Source organism: Mustelus asterias, chromosome 14 (assembly GCF_964213995.1).
Source record: "Mustelus asterias chromosome 14, sMusAst1.hap1.1, whole genome shotgun sequence".
In the NCBI taxonomy this organism is placed as follows: Eukaryota; Metazoa; Chordata; class Chondrichthyes; order Carcharhiniformes; family Triakidae; genus Mustelus; species Mustelus asterias.
In genome coordinates this window covers 85,923,180-85,942,489 of record NC_135814.1, presented here as the reverse complement: position 1 = coordinate 85,942,489, position 19,310 = coordinate 85,923,180, and the positions used below count along the sequence as shown (strand labels likewise).

The 19,310-nt window shown below is 42.6% G+C and overlaps 1 protein-coding gene across 2 annotated transcripts in view; it reads right to left on the bottom strand.

Moving 5' to 3' along the window:
• LOC144504082 (cyclin-dependent kinase 2-like) overlaps positions 1 to 19,310 on the bottom strand; it is a 47,247-nt gene that overhangs the window by 6,689 nt on the left and 21,248 nt on the right. For both annotated transcript variants that reach the window (XM_078229249.1, XM_078229250.1), the window contains exons 4-5: positions 3,531 to 3,701; positions 2,564 to 2,665 (exon numbers count right to left, since the gene is read on the bottom strand). In XM_078229249.1, the coding sequence (XP_078085375.1) occupies positions 2,564 to 2,665; positions 3,531 to 3,701 (273 nt within the window). The remainder of the gene's footprint in view (positions 1 to 2,563; positions 2,666 to 3,530; positions 3,702 to 19,310) is intronic.

The window sequence follows — 19,310 nt, the reverse complement described above, 5'->3', positions numbered from 1 at the left end:
TCAATGGGCCAAATGGCCTCCTTCTGCACTCTAAGGATTCTATGAGGTGTCTGACATTAGTAAATTTAAAATATGGTACAATTAGTCAGTCAATGTATGCAATTTGCAATAAATAGAAATTTCAATAACAAATAAATTGCCTTAAAGTATCCAAACATTTGCCATCAGTATCCTAACTTTAATATAAAAAATCTAAGCCTCACACTTAACCATACCTGTTGGCTGTGGGCACTGCATCAGGGGAAATGGCATCAGGGGAAATTTGTTAATCACGCTAAAGTTGCCCAAAAGAATAAAGCCCCAGTGTCTCTAAAGTCTTCTTGAAAAAAATGACTCTTAAATTTTCATGGAAAGAAAGATCACTCATGTTGATGCTCAAATTGTATATGATATTTCACAAATTGCACATACTCATAATGCCTAAATTGCACACACAGAGATTTTCAGGGGTGGTAAAAGCTGTTTACTGCAGAAACATCCCAATCAGAGATTCAACATTTTAGTTCCTCCTCCTTTAGGTACCATGCCCAAAAAGGACAACCCATGGACTTCCATTGGATTGATCCGTGATTATGCTTGGCAAAATATTACAGTGGTTTGCCATCACCTCCTGCAATATGGCTGACCAATCTCCTGATCAGGCAACAATGAAAGTGGAAAGTTAACATGTTGATAGAGGAACTTCCCATCATAAATGTTTATGTGTGGCTTATCCATTTGGACATATGGGGCTGGATTTTCAAATCTCCATGGAGGTATAACCAGAGGTGGCCTTGGGCAGAAAAATCACCATGGGAGAGTAGCATGTCAATTTGCTGGGATCCTCACGCCTCTGGATCATTTTCAAGGAGGCTGAGTTGGAGATGCAATGCCGATGGGTTGTCTAATTAAGCAACCAAGGAGCTATTAAGGCCTTTCTGTGTCAACAGGAATTTTCCAGTGGATGGGTGGGCCTCCCAAGTGGCCAAAGCATGCCCAATCAAAGGAAATGGCCTCCCACCAGGAGAACAAGCGGCCAGTGTTCCATAATAATTTAAATCATCCCCCCATTGCTGTTAGTGCAGAAAATGGCCATAACTATTGCTGCAGCCTCTTCACAGTGGCAGTCTGGCAACCAGCCATTTTTATTTTCAAAACTGCTGAAAGTATGCTTCCATTTTGAGGCACCCTCTGCCCCTTATCTACAATAGCAGGCTTAGAACATAAGAACATAAGAAATAGGAGCAGGAGTAGGCCATCTAGCGCCTCGAGCCTGCCCCGCCATTCAATAAGATCATGGCTGATCTGATAGTGGTTTAGTTCCACTTACCCGCCCGCTCTCCATAACCCTTAATTCCCTTATTGATCAGAAATCTATCTACCTGTGACTTAAACATATTTAACGAGGTAGCCTCCACTGCTTCAATGGGCAGAGAATTCCAGAGATTCACTACCCTCTGAGAGAAGAAGTTCCTTCTCAACTCTGTTCTAAACTGACTCCCCCTTATTTTGAGGCTGTGTCCTCTAGTTCTTGTTTCCTTTCTAAGTGGAAAGAATCTCTCTGCCTCTACCCTGTCTAGCCCCTTCATTATCTTATATGTCCATATAAGGTTTCCCCTCAGCCTTCTAAACTCCAACGAGTACAGGCCCAATCTACTCAATCTCTCCTCATAAGCTAACCCCCTCATCTCCGGTATCAACCTGGTGAACCTTCTCTGTACTCCCTCCAAGGCCAATATATCCTTTCGCAAATAAGGGGAACAAAATTGCACACAGTACTCTAGTTGCGGCCTCACCAGTACCTTGTACAATTGCAGCAAGACCGCCCTGCTTTTATACTCCATCCCCTTTGCGATAAAGGCCAACATTCCATTTGCCTTCTTGATCACCTGCTGCACCTGCAAACTGAGTTTTTGCGATTCATGCACAAGGACCCCCAGGTCCCTCTGCACAGTAGCATGTTGTAATTTTTCACCATTTAAATAATAGTCCATTTTACTATTATTCCTTCCAAAGTGGATAACCTCACACTTGTCAATGTCATACTCCATCTGCCAGATCCTCGCCCACGGAGAGGCTTCCGCGCTCTCTGTGCTAGAGGGCCTCCTATTGGCCTTCAAGTGTCAGGAGTTCGCCCAACGGCTTTAATTGGGTAGCAAGTGTGCCCCCTGGTTATTAACTGGCCATTTCTTTGAAAATCATGTCAGACTATTTCTGACAGTCAGGGCCTTCATTTGAACCTGGTGTCAGAGTCCCAACTCCAAAACAAAATCTTTCCATTAACATGGCAGCCCAGAGATACCTTGGGAGGGATTTTCCAGTGACCCCCACATAGCGTATTTTCCACTGACAGAGGTGGCTCACCATTGGCTGCCGGCAGGATCTTCCAGACCCTCTATGTTTACAGCATTTTGCATGACTCGTCTGTCCCATTGCCAGGGGGACTAGAAGATTCTGTTGGTCAGAAAATCTCACCCTTTGCCTTTATGTACAACTTAAAAAGAACAATATTCTATACCTGCTAGGAAGGCATAAATTTAGAAAATACATTTTTACAAATTAATTGTATTTCTGAGATAAATACCATTTCTGCAAAGATGCATCCTATGCTCCAAACATCCACCGCTGTTGAGTAAAATTTACATCCCAATAAAATTTCTGGTGCTCTGTACCACAAGGTTACAACCTAAAAATATGGGGAAAAAAAGAAAATCAAAGAATAATAAACATTTAGAAAGTCTAATTCCCCAAAATAATTTCAACCAAACATGTTAAAAATATACTTGACTGATCAGCATCAATTATAAAATAAGATTTGAGTCATTAATTATAAAAGGTAAATATTTATTGCCACTGTGGTCTGAATTAAGCTCAACAGTTGTTAATAAAAATAGAGTACAGGCAGTCCTCAGATTTATGACACATTGTAAGATGAAACATTGCAAGTCAGAACCGAATTTCCCATAGGAATGAAGGTATAAATGGGGGATTGGTTGCTGAACCAAGGTCGGAAATCACTTATGGGGCGCCTGCTAGTGTAAAATGCTTTCAACTCGTGCCCTCACAGAACAGTTGCTGAGGCAATTGTTCTTGTCTGCACCTCTCAGCACAAGTTCTTTGGTTTGTGTGGAAGATATAATGAAGCTACTTGATCACTGTCAGTTGCCCTTTTACCCTTGAACTTCTGCGAGTCTGAATGTGTATTAAATACAACACAAGCATATAAATACAATAAAAGGATTCCGGTTATCCTGGCTGTATTTTCCAGTATACTTTTGATATTCATTTATGTCAAAGTATTCAAATGCATCTTCCATGAGCTCTTCCTCTTCATCCTTTGTTTCTCGCTCCTGAACAATTTCCTTTTTCTGGGACTTATAACTTTTTTTGTAAAACCAGGCAGTATTTTGATTTTAGAAAGTTCACATTAACTAGTTGAGCAACTCTCTTAAAACATAAGGGGTTAAATCCACAAAATATACAGTGGGAGTAAATTTAATACACAAGTCTTAACTTTATCAAACATTTCCAAAGCCATGGATCTTAATTACCTCATGAGTATAAGTACGCACAGGAACTCCAAAGGCCCTTGCCAGTCCAAAATCTGCTAATTTGATTGCACCAGCATCATTAATAAGCAAGTTTTGTGGTTTTAGATCTCGATGAAGGACTCTATGAGAGTGACAGAATGCAACACCTTGCAGCAGCTGGAACAGGTAACTCTGCCAAAAGAAGCGTTTCGTTTTGTGAATATTCAACATTCAGAAATAAACTATTCAAACATCCCTAACAGGCAAATCTCCATATTGGTATCACCTAATCCCTCTTATTGCTTACAAATCCAAGGAAATATTACTGTACTGGGACATAATTGGGATGACAGAGCTGCTCCAAAGACTCTGGGATAAATACAAAATATGCCTACAGAAGACTGCTCAGTGCAGACCTGAGTGTCTTTTTTATCTGATGTTTGTCTTAATCAGATAAATTAGGCAGCTCTCTCCTCCAGAGAGGAAATGTGAAATTCCATTCAGTGTAGTCATTTTGATTCAGGCATTCTTCATTTTTCCTGTGTCAATCACAAAGAACAGCATCCATGCTTTCTATAAATTAAAATGTAACATACATAATGTATTCTAGGAGGCTAGAATGCCTAGGATGAACATTAAGCCTGAATGTTGTGATTAAGATCACTGAAGGTTAGTACAGGGACATTGGTTTCTGCAGTTGACAGACAAATTGAATAGAAGAACAAACAACAAAGTGCTTGGAAACACTTTACTCTAAAATAATAAAGTAATACATCTTGAAATTCTAAGATAAGGGGGTACACATATCTGTAAGAAGGTTTATGCAAGGTTCTAGCAACTAATAATAATAGGTTGGCAAACCTTTTAATATTCTCTCGAAGTTTCTAAATTTTTGCCCCTTCTTGTAGCACTACCTTTAATTGTTCTATCCTATAAAGCAAATCTCCTATTAACGGTGTTAACTCTAGAACCATACGACTTCATCCAGAATGTGAATATTTATGCAAATAAGATTAGGCAAAAAAGAATGAGTGCTCTATATATATATATATATATATATACATACACACACACATACAAGAAAATCAAGCAAATCCTAAAGCTGTGCTACCCAAATGAGCACTGACTCATATGTAAAGATGAAAATCAGCCTGTTATTTCATTGTCTCTAGACATTGTCTTTAGATCTTTGACACCTTGAGCCATTTTTTAAAAAATGAACGCACAGCTTCTATTTAAACGAACAACTTATTTTAAACTAAGACCAAAGTGAAGGAAAAGACAAAACATATTACCCAAAATTAGAATTCATGGGACTGAAGGAAATATATGAACATGGAATGATGATTGGTTAAAGAAGAGAAAACAGAGAGTGGGAATAAAAATGAATTTTTTAGGTTGGCAGGCTTTTAATAGCTGACAGTACAAGGCTAGTACTTGGACGTGAACTATTTACAATCTATATTAATGACTTAGATATGGGGACTGAGTGTAACATGTGCAAGTTTTCTGACAATTCAAAATTAGGTAGAAAGTAATCAGTTAGGGCAGAACTTTCCCCTCCTGCCTGAACTGTGTTTTGTGACCGGCTGGACTGGAAAATTTGAAGAGAAGCCAAAAATTGCATTTCTGCCCATGGGAAAACAGCTTAGAATTTTCCCTTCGCCACTTTCATGGCGGGCCAAGTTTCTTGCTGATCCATAGTGGGAACCCAATTTGCACGCATTACTATGTCATGAATGGCTCAATAAAGGTACTACTTGCCAGAATCAGGAGTCACTCCTAATCTAGCACCACATCAGCAGGAAATTAGACTGGTCTGAAACACATTTGGAATTAAATGGTGTGCAGTCATCAACCTTCACTATTTTTTTTCTTTTTTTAAATACTTTTCCAATTCAATCAAATCAAGTCCAATTCAGAGTCTCAACAAGTTGAGACATTTCCGATCCAGGCTGACAAGACAGGGCCTTCACACCTGTCTTGGGCCTGATCTACATGAGCCCAGCTGATTGGAGGAGGGGCAGGGTTCCTCCTCCAAGGCTGGATCTCATTTGCATCTTAGCCAAAAGGCCGAGATACTGCTTTTAAAAATTGCTTCATATGAATATGAAGCTTAAATGTAACCTAATGACCTCAACCAGGCGCAGCATCCCATCCATACCACACTTGATCTTAGCCAAAAGGCCGAGAAACAACCTTCACTTCACTCCTTTGAGGTTTGCGCAACACTCAAAGTCTACCAACAACAGCAGCACTTCTTCAGGTTCTCACTATCAGTGAGACGCTATACTGGTGAGGGTGTAGAGTTGCTCTGCTCACTGATGTCGTCCATTCTCCGGAAGTGTGTTTTCTGTAGGGCTCAGGCAAGCAGAGGGGAGACTGAAGGTGGGGAAACTGGAGCCTGACATGGGAGACTAGGATGTAGACACAGAAGTGACTGGATGTGATTCAAAATATATGAATGGGCACGAATGCATACACCGGAGTATGGGGGGGGGGGGGGGGGGGGCGGGGTGTTGTGTTAGTGTGTCACAAGTGGAATAAGTTGCACAGAGACTCAAAGGGGGGGGGGGGGCGCTTGAGGAAGGGATACTGTGTTGTCATCAATAAAGAAGCAACAGGAAAGCTCATTGAAAGAAAGTAATAGTTGCTGGTCTGGTGCCAGGAGGTTGGGTTGAGAGAGTGAAGGCAGTTGAGGCTTAGTGCACCTCATAGTCAGGGTGAGAGATTAAAGATTAAAGCCTGTCCTCAGGCTTAGTGCACTTCATCAAGACAAAGGATTAAAAGCAGTCCCAGGGCTTAGTGGACCTCATAGTCAAGGTGAGAGATTAAATACAGTCTTGGGGATGGGGATGAGAGGGAGGGGGCCATTAGTCGAAGCTGTTCTCAAAATAGAATCGGAGCTCCGCCATCTTGCAATTGTGAAATTGTGTCACAGTTGGAAACTAAAACTGGAAAAGAATCTGCATGGGAAGGGTCTAAGTATAGCAGGAATCCAGGGCTGCACTAAAGGGCATATTTCAGGGGCCCCCTCAAACTGCTTGGACGCTAAAAATTAAGATGGAGTCAGAGCTTCTGATAACCCCCATGAGGCACATTGGGAATCACTAATTGATCTTCCTGTGGGGCTCATTGAGTACAAGCACCCATGGTAACAGATAATGGTTTTCCCAGCTAGAACTCATTCCCTAAGGACTGGGCCTGAAGAACTGCAATTCCAGGCAGGGACAAGTGAGTGTACACCACTTTTGTGGCTTTACTTTATGTTCTGTAAATAAATTATGTTCCTTTCCAGTTGGGTTTCCTGAGTTATTACATAGCTGAAGGAAAAGAGGAAGGTTTCCTTGTGAAGGTGCATTTGTAGCCATTGCCTTTTGTTATGCTTTAACAAGGGACAGCAGGAGTCATTGGCTTCACAATACAATTACTCCATTTGAGCTTTAATTGAGAGGTATGTGAGAATAGAAAATACAAGCAAACATGAAGGAAGCATAGCTGCTGCATATCTGCGAGATCATCACTGAAAGTCTCTAATGCGTTTTGTCCAATTGGCATGGATGACAGGCCAAAGGGCATTCGTTCAATGCAGAGGTGCATGTTGAGATGGATCACAGATTGCAAGAGTGCCTTTGGAAAGGTGGCACATTTCATGAATGTGTCCAAACCTCTCCCAAGCTCTGTGAGATTGAGATGTCAAATATCAGGGTTTGCAGGATGGTCACCTTGATATATGTGCACCTCGGCTGCAAGGCTGTTTCAGCAAAAAAGCTAGTAGTGCAGACAGACCTATAGGGCATGAAATTGGCTTTGATTGTACGTGTGGAGGTCCAGTACATTTGCCCAGTTTTCATGGCTCTTTTAGATTGATTAATCCCCAGGGAGGAGGATTGAATAATGAAGCTTGTGGTAATGCTGCCTTCTTGATGGCAGTGGGCAGCACGGTGCCACAGTGGTTAGCACTGCTGCCTCAGCACCAGGGACCCGGGTTCGATTCCCAGCTTGGGTCACTGTCTGTGTGGAGTTTGCACGTTCTGCGTGGGTTTCCTCCAGGTGCTCCAGCTTCTTCCCACAGTCCAAAAATATGCTGGTTAGGTGAATTGGCTATGCTAAATTCTCCCTTTGTGTACCCGAACAGGCGCCAGAGTGTGGCGACTAGGGGATTTTCACAGTAACTTCATTGCAGTGTTAATGTAAGCCTACTTGTGACTAATAAATAAATTGTAAACTTTAATCTGATCGACGAGGAGGAGAAGAAAGACCCAGCACCACCTAGCCCAGCTTCGACAGGAGGCTTGAGGTTCAGGGGAGCCCCTGTAACAACCAGAGGTTGAGGAGGTTAGACCCAACCCATAGACGCAACCAAGGGTCTCCAAAGTAGACTCTCCTATCTGGAGATGAGTGACAGGCAATTCCGCACCCATCTGAGGAAGTAGATCACATCTGCCACATTCTGTGGGTGGATCTAACGTCTTATGGACTGGGAGAACATCTCCTGCCAGTAGCACTGAAGGTCACCACCGGACTCAATCTTTTTGCTTGTGGATTGTTCCAAGGGCCTATGTAACATCTCAGTCCTCAGCACAAATGTATTAAGGAGCTGACAGATGCCCTCTTCTGTAAGGCTCATCATTATGTGAACTTCATACACAATTAAGCTAGCCAGGCTTCTAGATTTCAGAGGTTTGCAGATATCTCAGGCTTCTCTAGAGTACAGCATTGCAATTGATTGACATTGAGAGCTATATGGCACCTCCCTTGATGTGTCATTAACAGGAAAGGGTTCCATTCCATCAGCGTTCAACTAGTGTGTGATTGTCAGAAGCTCATCATGCACGCTTGTTAGGTACCCTGGGAGTTTCCATGACTCACACACTTTTCGTCACTACCAGGTGCCTCACATATTTGAAAGGCTTCAGTTAATACAGGGATGGCTGTGTCTGTGGACTGAAAAGCCTTTGCACAGGCAGCATGGTGGCACAGTGGTTCGCACTGCTGCCCCACAGCACCAGCGTTCAATTCTGGCCTCAGGCGACTGTGTGGAGTTTGCATTCTCTCCGTGTCTTTGGATTTCCCCCAGGTGCTCTGGTTTCCTCCCGCAGTCCAAAGATGTGGTTAGGTGGATTGGCCATGCTGGATTGCCCCTTAGTGTTAGGAGGATTAGCGGGGTAGATATGTGGGGTTGTGGGCATGGAGCCTGGATGGGATTGTTGTCGGTGCAAGCTCAATGGGCCGAATGGCCTCTTTCTGCACTATAGGGATTCTATGGTTCTAACCAGTGACATTGAGAGCAATTTCAGCATTCGGCCTTGCGCATTCAACCCTCATGATTCACTAGGCCCTATTCACTGGGAAGGTCAGCAGCAAACATCGCTGCACTCAGGGAATTGACAGTCACCACAACAGCGCAGGTGCTGCATTGAAAGACTTGATCCAGTGGTGGTCATCATAGTTGGAGAGAGTATCATGTTTGCTGGTCTTGTGCTTTGGCACTACCAATGAAGGCAGCCTTCTCATTTGGAGAGACAGCTACCCCTCCTAGGCTAGTGAAGACACCTAACTCCATGCTGTCTTGTAAGGAGCACGTATGCTAACACATTTTGCAGATGCTTTAGTAAGGAATTTGACACAACTCCCTGACATAACACAAGGGTAGATTAATGATCACGAGTTAGTTACACATCAAATGTGTTTAGGGAAGTGAACTCTTAGTGTGAGAATGGATTACTCAGAATAAGAGGGCACACAGATGCATATGCATGATGCTTTCAAACACCAACACCATTCTCTTGAACAGCAAATGTATTTAATAAGGTGCATGATATTGACAGTGATTGAACAACTGTGATTCAGAAGTGATTTCAATGCTTAATTTTTCTAACCCTATCGCTGCGCCTAGGTCATCCTGACACCCACAGCAGAGGTTGAAGCAGTCTGCTGACTGGTTGTCTTTGATTGGCACGCATCCTCTAGAGGGTTGAGAGCTGCAGGGCCTGGCCTGCTTTGGGTGTCCAACTGTGGGGCAGATACACCTGTTTCATCATAAGAACTCTTCAAATGCGGACAATAAAAATAGAACAAAACTTACTGCCAACTTATAAATCAAAGAAAGGGTTTAAATAAAGAAACATAATTATTCCAAACTTGGGGCCACTCCAGGCTACCCACAATTCCAAACAGGTTTTTATATATAGTGAGTCAGCTGACTATTACATCACTCTGTAATTGGTTCCATGGTTTACTGGGTCAGCTGACCCTTAGTTTGTTACCATTGGTCACACTACATCCAATAAAAGTTGTCACCAGTTGCATTCTAACAGATTCCCTTTATTTTAATTTTTTTTCAAAATAATTTAATGCAACCATCCTCCAATATTCTTAATAACTCCAGTACCTGCACCCCTTTTTGTAAAACAGTCGGATACCTGTGGATTTGCACCAACCTAGTTACGTTTAGAAAGTTCCTTCTTTTCCAGCATTTGTTTAATGCTGGCCAAATCAATTCTTAAGTTGTTTTTCTGTTACATTTTTTGTTGAGTGAACATTGTCCCATAAAGACCGCTTGTCCATGTAACACTCAATTGGTACTTTTTTATCTGATGTGCCCATAAAAAATAATTCTGTTAATGTGCCAGACAAATATATCCCCATATCCAACACCTCCACTAAAACTAGGGTTTCAGCTGCCAATGTACTTTTGATTACCTTTTTTATTTTCTTTGCTTCCCAGACCAAGGGGCAACATTTTCCTTCCTTACCTACCAGGAATATTATGAATCCAGCACCACTTGAATGTCCATCTAGTAGATCGGCATGTGAAGCATCATTAAGCACAACCAACTTCATATCTTCCGGTTCTCCTAGTGCTGCGAATTTAATTACACACTCCTCTAATTTTAACTTCTTTAATGTTTTATTAGCCTGCAAGGTCTCTGACTGTGGCGCGCTTCAACATATTACTGAGCTCTAGGACATTATAGCTCCAATCCAGTCTTGTCTGTGTGCATAGCCAATTTAGCTGTCCTATCATACTTCTCAACAACTCTGTTTCTTTTTTCGTTGGCCCGCTGCTCTTTTTCCATTGACTTTTCTCTGATGATGGGAATGGGATCAATGCTGTTTAGATATCCCTGTTGAGTCATCATTACACCAGATGTACTTTGTCGGATATCAAGACCAAGATATCGAAAAGCACCAGCTGCTTGACTTCCTACTTTAAATTCTGTTTTCAGCTTCTCAATTATCCTTTTTGCAAATTCTTCTGTGGCACCCAATAGGAAATCATCCACATGCATCACAAACATTCCAGCTAATTTTCCTTTAGACTTCCAGTAAAACTTTGCTGGATCTGTAGCTACCCAAAGTAGGCACAGTGGTATCATACATACCCGAAAGATCAAGCGAGTGGAGGGATGCCGCTATAATCGGGAAAGTAGGAAAGGCCCCAGCAAAGTACAAACACTAGCTCAACATCCAAGAGTAAGGTCAAGAAGCCAAAGTTATAGATTGGGAAAATGGGGTGGACAGATGGAAACAAAAAAAGCGAGACCTAAGTCCTGAGGATGAGACAGTAAGCATTCGTGAACCCAGGAAAAAGTCACAAATCTGTGACCGAAGATGTCTCAACAGAGAACAGCGATCTGAGAGTAGCAGCCCTGACAGAAACAGACACGGCTATAGAGGCCGGAGTTTAACGAGGAAGGCAAGGAATCAAACCAATGATAGGAATAGGAGTAGAAGTCCCCGTGATGTAGCTACAGACACAGCCAGTCTTCAATAATACAGATCGTACAGAGAAATACCAAATCCTTGATGCATCACTTAACCCATATATGCATTTGTTCAATTTCCACAAATGTCCCTGTGTATTACCTGCTTCTTTGGGTGGCCTCAGAAAAACTTTTCTTTGAAGTGTTTCGCCCTGCAGAAATGCTGCTTTGATATCAATTGACTTACATATCCAATTATTAGATGCTAGAATAGTGAAAAAAATTTCAGTGTCACTTTCCCTGCTGTGGGTGAATCGACCCTTATGTCTCTCCCATCCAAATGTTCCTCATACTCACGGGCTACTAATCTGGCTTTAGCTTTATAAATCTCATCTTGCAAAACTTTCTCCGTGCAAACCCACCTATGGGACAAAGCAGGTGCCTTTCATCTGGTACCTCGGTGTACACCCCAAACTTTTTCCAACTGTCCAGCTCTCTTTGTTTGGCCTCTCTTACTTCCGTGAGCTCCATTTTGTTTGCAGCCATCAATACTCCCTCATCACGGGGACTTCTACTCCTATTCCTATCATTGGTTTGATTCCTTGCCTTCCTCGTTAAACTCCGGCCTCTATAGCCGTGTCTGTTTCTGTCAGGGCTGCTACTCTCAGATCGCTGTTCTCTGTTGAGACATCTTCGGTCACAGATTTGTGACTTTTTCCTGGGTTCACGAATGCTTACTGTCTCATCCTCAGGACTTAGGTCTCGCTTTTTTTGTTTCCATCTGTCCACCCCATTTTCCCAATCTATAGCTTTGGCTTCTTGACCTCACTCTTGGATGTTGAGCTAGTGTTTGTACTTTGCTGGGGCCTTTCCTACTTTCCCGATTATAGCGGCATCCCTCCACTCGCTTGATCTTTCGGGTATGTATGATACCACTGTGCCTACTTTGGGTAGCTGGACCTTTGAAGTAGCAGCTTCATCTCCTGCTTCAATGGTACTTTGTTGATCATAAAATTCCCTCTCATCTATTGTTGACTCATAATAATTCAGGGTATGTATATGTGAGGTACAAGGTGCCTCCTGCCCTTCTGCATCTTATTCAGATGCTCCAATTCATACCCAAGTTCCACTCCTCTCGAAAAGTGGGCTCACACTATCTGGTTACCGTGTTGTACTATAGCTACGTTGCCATCTGTTCCTATCATTTTCCTGGGCCCTTTCCACTCTCTTTTGCCCTCTCTTTTATAGTAGACCCTATCTCCTTTCTCCTTCTTATGCGATGTTTTAGGTCCTTGTATCCATTCTGAAATCTCAGCCTTAATGAAGGCCCTTCTCCCTGCATGCATAGCATTTAAGTGTGCAGAAAACATGGAGCTAATGCTTGTTCCTTCTAGCGTCAGGGGGCCATCTGTTAATACTGACGGCAACATTGGATTCCTCCCATATACTAACTGGTATTATAGCCCCCCACCATTTGTTACAAATTTTTCACGTGCACTGCCCATGCTAATGCAACCTGCAATTTACAGCCCGGTTGATCCATCAAAATTTTATGCAACATCATAGAAATCATAGAAACCCTACAGTGCAGAAAGAGGCCATTCGGCCCATCGAGTCTGCACTGACCACAATCCCACCCAAGCCCTACCCCCACATATTTACCCGCTAATCCCTCTAACCTACGCATCTCAGGACTCTAAGGGGCAATTTTTAACCTGGCCAATCAACCTAACCCGCACATCTTTGGACTGTGGGAGGAAACCGGAGCACCCGGAGGAAACCCACGCAGACACGAGGAGAATGTGCAAACTCCACACAGACAGTGACCCGAGCCGGGAATCGAACCCGGGACCCTGGAGCTGTGAAGCAGCAGTGCTAACCACTGTGCTACCGTGCATGTCATCTATAACAGCGTGATTCCTTTCACAGAGGCCATTGCTGAATGGGCTCTGCTGCAGTGTGCATTATTACAATATTTAAATTTTCGCACATATCTTGAAACTCATTATTTGCAAATTCGCCCCCATTGTCTGTCAAAAATTTCGATGGTGCCCCAATCCTGTTCCAATCCAGTGGGTCATAATTTTATCTATAATGGTCTTTTTATCTTTGCTGTAAATCAGCGTGGATATGCTAAACTGGGTGGCCATGTCCACAAAGTGCAATAGATACTCGTCTTTGTCCTTGTCTCATATCTTTAGATCCATTGCCACTACATAATTGAAATCTCGTGCTAATGGTAGACTGATGACTGGACGTGGGGGTGTCCTTCTATATTTTATGCAAATTTCACACTGGGCCGATATTTGTTCTATGAGATCATTATATCCTTTGTCCAGCACACCTGCATCCTGCAGCAGTGTTCTCAGTCTCTGTGGTGCTGAATGACCAAACTGTTTATGGAGTTTCAGAATAATCTTCTTTATGTCCATTATGCTGTTGTACGTTAACGACACTAATGAGTTATGAATCCTTTGGTCTGATCATTTCAGTTCACTTAAAGGAAGACAATAATGGCCAGATCTTGTAAAACGTAGGTCCACAGTTTTCCCAAAGACGACAGCTTTATCCTGTTTCAAATCGATGGTCATCTGAGCTTTCTTCATCGCAGACCTGCTTAACACCAAGGTCTGTTATATCACTGGAAAGCACATCTGTACTTACAAACTGATTCCTGCAATCCTACAGGGAATTATCACCCTTTTGGAGGACATTAAATTGTCATCTCCAAATCAAAAGCAGGTGGAACTATCATGTTCTTTTACTTTCTTTCACTCTTTATGATTCTTGGCTGCAGACAGTGGACGTACATCTACTATCTAAAACAGCACAGCTGAAAGAGTCTATCTTCAGGACACTCATTATGGGACTCAACTTTTCAGCCACCAAAACAATGCCTTCCTGGTCCTTATCCTCGGCACTGTCGGTTTCCACATATTCTGTGTCACATGTGGTTTCAAAGACCCGATTTCTTCTTTTTGGGCAGTTTATAATGTAGTGGTATGGGGAATCGCATTGGAAACAACGATTCACAATCCCTCTAGCATTCCTTTGATTTAAATGTTTTTTTTATCAGTTTCCCATGTACGTCTTCTTTCCCCATTTTCAAATTGGTTGTAACTGTTTTCAACACTAGGTCTGTTATTAACGTAACTGCCTCTGTTTAAAGGCCCTCGTGTATCATTTGGTCTGGTACGCAGTTGAGTCACCATTGACTCCTCAGTTCTGGGCACTATGGCATTCCAGTCTGCATTGAACAAGGTGGCAGGGAAGGATTGTTTCTTGAAACGCTTTTTTACTGATGCTGCCATTTGATCAAAGAGGGGCTCTGTTCCTCTTAATTGTATTCCAGTCATTGCTAAAAGAGTATCCATTTGTGACAGACAAGCACAGTTCAACAACTTGAAGGCCGATACTGCACCTGGAATCTCCAAATTAAATTTCATTAGCCTATTATGGCTCCTATCAAAATCCATGATATACTTTTCCATGAACTGGGTATCTTGTCTCCTAATCCTGTCAAACATCACCCATCCTTCATAATTCTCCAAGAACTCTCTTTTTTGTAAAACTTATTTAAGCATCGTAGCAGGAGCTGTAGCCTTCTTCTTTATTTATTTAAGGCATCTGCCGTCCAATCGGAAAATACTTTGCTCCTTATCTTACTCTTAATTGGAAGTAACAAAGCTAATGCCATACCTTGCTTTTTTTTCAGTATTGTGGTGACAAGGGTCCACATTTCCACTTCTGTCTTCCATTGCCGATATGTTTCAGCATTTGAAAAGACAGGGGAACAATCCAATCCCACCGGTTTACTTTTACTTTCTGCCATGGTTGTAGCACTTTTTCAAAAACAAACACCAAGTTACGATGGGTTTTCCTCTGCTACCAATGTTTCTTCAGAAGTAGCTCTTCAAATGCAGGCAATAAAAATAGAACAAAACTTACTCCAACTTATAAATCAAAGAAAGAGTTTAATAAAGAAACATCATTACTCCAAACTTGGGGCCACGCCCTGGGCCACTCCAAGCTCCCCACAATTCCAAACAGGTTCTTCTTTATAGTGAGTCAGCTGGTCAGCTGACTATTACATCATTTTGTAATTGGTTCCATGGTTTACTGGGTCAGCTGACCCTTACAACTTGTTACCATTGCTCACATTACATCCAATACAAAGTTGTCAACGGTTGCATTCTAACAGCACCCTTCTCAGTCTGTACAGCTAGAGTTGATGGGGTCACAGGCAGAAGAGACTGGGATCACCTGCACTCTCTCACCTGGCTGGATGATCCTGCGGGGTGGATGGTCCTGGGATCTCCAGCTGCTGGTCCTCTTTCCTGTGAGTTCCTGAGGACCCACTACCTGACTCCCTGAGGAGAATGGACACCTGGAGACAGATCCCACTGATGTTTATAGTGAAGCAGTGCAGGTCCAAACAAATCTGGCAGGATCTGCTAGACCAAGGTCTCCAAGGCGGTCACCACCCTTCCCATGGAGAACATAGGAATTAGGGTCAGAAGTAGGCAAATACAGTCCTTTGAGCCTGCTCTGCCATTCATTCAGATCATGGATGATCTCTCCCTGGTCTCAAATCCGCCTCCCTACATGTTCCCTCCATATCCCTTTAACCCGTTTTTCAAATCAGAAATATATCTATCTCCTTGAAACCATTTAATGATTCAGACTCCACTGTTTTAATCTGAGTGAATGTATTTTGGTATATTTGGTTTTTCCCCTGGGGTTTCAGAATAGGGTTTTGATTAGGTTGATTGACAGAGTCATGTGCTTCAGGAAAGGAGCTAAGCTTACACGGAAAAGCAAGCAGTTACTGCTGGAATCTGAATGAGGCAGGCTGCTATTTGGAACACGCTAGGATAAATAGCTCTTCCTCTGTCTCTCTCTCCAGAGGTGTTCTGGAAGCTCAAGGACTGACAACCCAAGTTCAAACACATAAGCCTGTGTGTTGTTAACTGATTTTGGAGTTTAGGTCTATAAGCAGAATATTGCATGAACCGGAACTAATAGCGACAGATTAGCAGTTAAGAATTGTATTTTGGCATGTTTAAGTATTTCAATTGGTAAAAATTAAGCTAATTGATTCATTATAGTTAAACTGTATTGTCAAATAAAGTTTGTTTTGATAAAAGCTTTCTAGTGTGTCAATAGAATTACACCTGGAGTGAAACACCTTATCCTCACACTAATGCCAAAATAGAAAACTGTTGAGGTCTAGTCGAGCTTCATAACATATTAGGATCAGAAGTAGGCAAATACAGTCCTTTGAGCCTGCTCTGCCATTCATATACAAACTGTATTGAACTTGTTCATTTCAGACTTTAATGACGATCCAGGGACAGGGATGGCAACCAATCTGCCTCAAGGAGGTTTGTCACTCATTTAAATTAAGCTTTATGCCTTAGATTTTATTTATCTTTTAGACTTAATGCTAGCTGGTCAGATTTCCCACACCTCATGAAACATGGCAACTGAAGGGAGTTAAGAACAGCTGCATGCAAGAAGCAATTGCTTTTTTCCAGCACTACTTGTGCGCCTGGGCCATGGCCGGCTGGGAGCTCATTAAGTCACAGACATTGATAACTGCGAGTCATTCAGTCTGGAGGCTGACTGAATGGCATTGGAAAAGGAGAGCTGAAGTGGAAAGCTAAACTGGTGAGAATAGGGCCCCACTGTAAAGAGGCCAGTGAATCCTGTGTCTTTTCAGCCGACTGACTTGCTCTACAGCAAATACATCAGGCACTGCCATGCCAGAATAAGGCTCCTGAGCCACAAAAGATGATGTTTAGTTGACCAATACAGTGAAAACGATCATCTCACAAGGCAGAAGGCTACTAAAAATCTTTGCAACTGATTATAGATCTCCCACACCACTCTGAAACCCTCTGAACCACCATGTACCCACCACACCAACTCACAAACTCTATCCTGAGCAGCTGGAAATCTATTTGCTCCTGGGCTGTAGCCACTTCTGATACATTTCCTGCCCAGTAAGGAGACATACCTGTCGATAAGGCTGGCTTCCAGGCAGTAAACCATAAAAGAAAACAAATACAGTGGAATTAAAGCTCCAGAACTACTCCTCCGCTAATTGAAAGTCCAGCTCCAGTAAATAGCGGAGCCAGAGTCTGGGCTCATATGTGAAAGGCCATTTGGGAAATGGAAGGCTGAGAATAATCAGCAAGCAAAAAGTCAGAACCATGCAGAAAATAGTTGGGGTGAGAAGTTATAGTACCAGGCAAAACATTGAAAACTGTTCAATCAACACAAACATTTGTTAGGATACTTCAACACAAAAAATAATCTGTCACTTCCTGATTTAAGATGCACTCAACTCACTGCACAATATGGGCACAATTTAATCGCCCTGGAACATAGGAAATAAGAGCATTGTCGGCCAGTTGGATGTTTGTGCCTACTCCACCATGCAATATCATGGTTGATCTGACTGTGGCTTAACTCCATTTTCTTGCTGTCTCCCCATAACCTTTATTCCCCGTAGATCAAAAAGCTATTTAACTCAGCCTTGAATATACTCAATGATCCAGTCTTTGCTCTTTGGGGTAGATAACTCCAAAGATTAACAACTCCGAGAGAGGAAATTGCTCCTTGTGATAACCCCTACGAGATCCAAGGGGAAATCACTGACTGATCTCCCTGTGGGGCTCATTGAGTGCGAGTTCCATTGGTAACAGGCAATGACTTGCTCAACTAGAACTCATTACCAAAGTCTTTTATAAGGCAGACCCAGGACTGGGCTTGCAGAACTACTTGCTCCAGGTAGGGACTAGTGTGTGTATACCATAGCAGTGGTTTTACTTTTCCTTTTTGTAAATAAACTATGTTCCTTTCCAGTTGGGTTTCCTGAGCGATTACTCTTCATCTCCATCTTAAATGGGAGACACGTTAGGCTCTGAAACAGATTGCACAAGTCATGAAATTTCCTGGCTCGCCACATCCACCTTGGCGAAAAATTGCCCTGAAAGACCAGATTTTTCCAACTGTAGCAGATGCAGCATGGAGTCAGGTCCATCACTCCTGTATGCAGATTGGAGGTGGCCATAGCTGCTGGCAATCCAAGCTCTTCAAAGCGTCTGCATCAGTTCTCTGGGACTTTGTTGCTTTGTTAAGTATTAAGCCTCTAGCCCTCAATTTCACATCCCACCAGTTCTCTATCCGCTCCTCATGTACCATCCACTCAAGTCATGGCACCCCATGGTTCCTTATAGTCTCCATGCCAACTCATTCCCTCCCATCCATCACCTTTGCCCTTACCATCTCTATGTTAACTCACCAGTATCCACCAGGGGTAGAACTCAGGCGCCATGTTGAGACTAAATAAAATAAAGGTCTAAATATTCATTACAGCCTTTATATCAGAGTTGAAGAAAACTTTTTTCACCCAGAGGGTGAGGCACAGTGGTTAGCACTGCTGCCTCACAGCGCCAGGGACCCAGATTCGATTCCCAGCTTGGGTCACTGTCGTGGAGTCTGCACGTTCGCTCCGTGTATGCATGGGTTTCCTCCGGGTGCTCCAGTTTTCTCCCACAGTTTGAAAGACGTGCTGGTTAGGTGCATTGGCCATGCTATATTCTCCCTCTGTGCATCCGAACAGGCGCCGGAGTGTGGCGACTAGGGGATTTTCACAGTAACTTCATTGCAGTGTTAATGTAAGCCTACTTGTGGCAAATAAATAAACTTTAACTTTACTTTATCACATGTAACCCCACTGATCACTCTAAAAAGTCCTGCGAGTACATAATTCCTTATAAAAACAAAAGACTTGTTTTCATAATCCCACATTAAATAAAGTTATAGTGCCAGGCAAAACAGTGAAAACTGTTTAATTAAAACAAATATTTGTCAGTATTGAATATTCCAGTTAATCCTTTAATAACCATGAGGCTTTCAATCAAGCTGCGAACTTACAACCCATCTGTGGAGCACTTGTGAGTATTGGAAAGCAGCCAAGTATTAATAATGATTGCCCTTAGAGTCAAAAATAGTCTTTGAGGGTCTTTGCACACATGGTGTTTCCATCTCAATTTGAAGGTACAATGACGGAAATTGGAGGGCC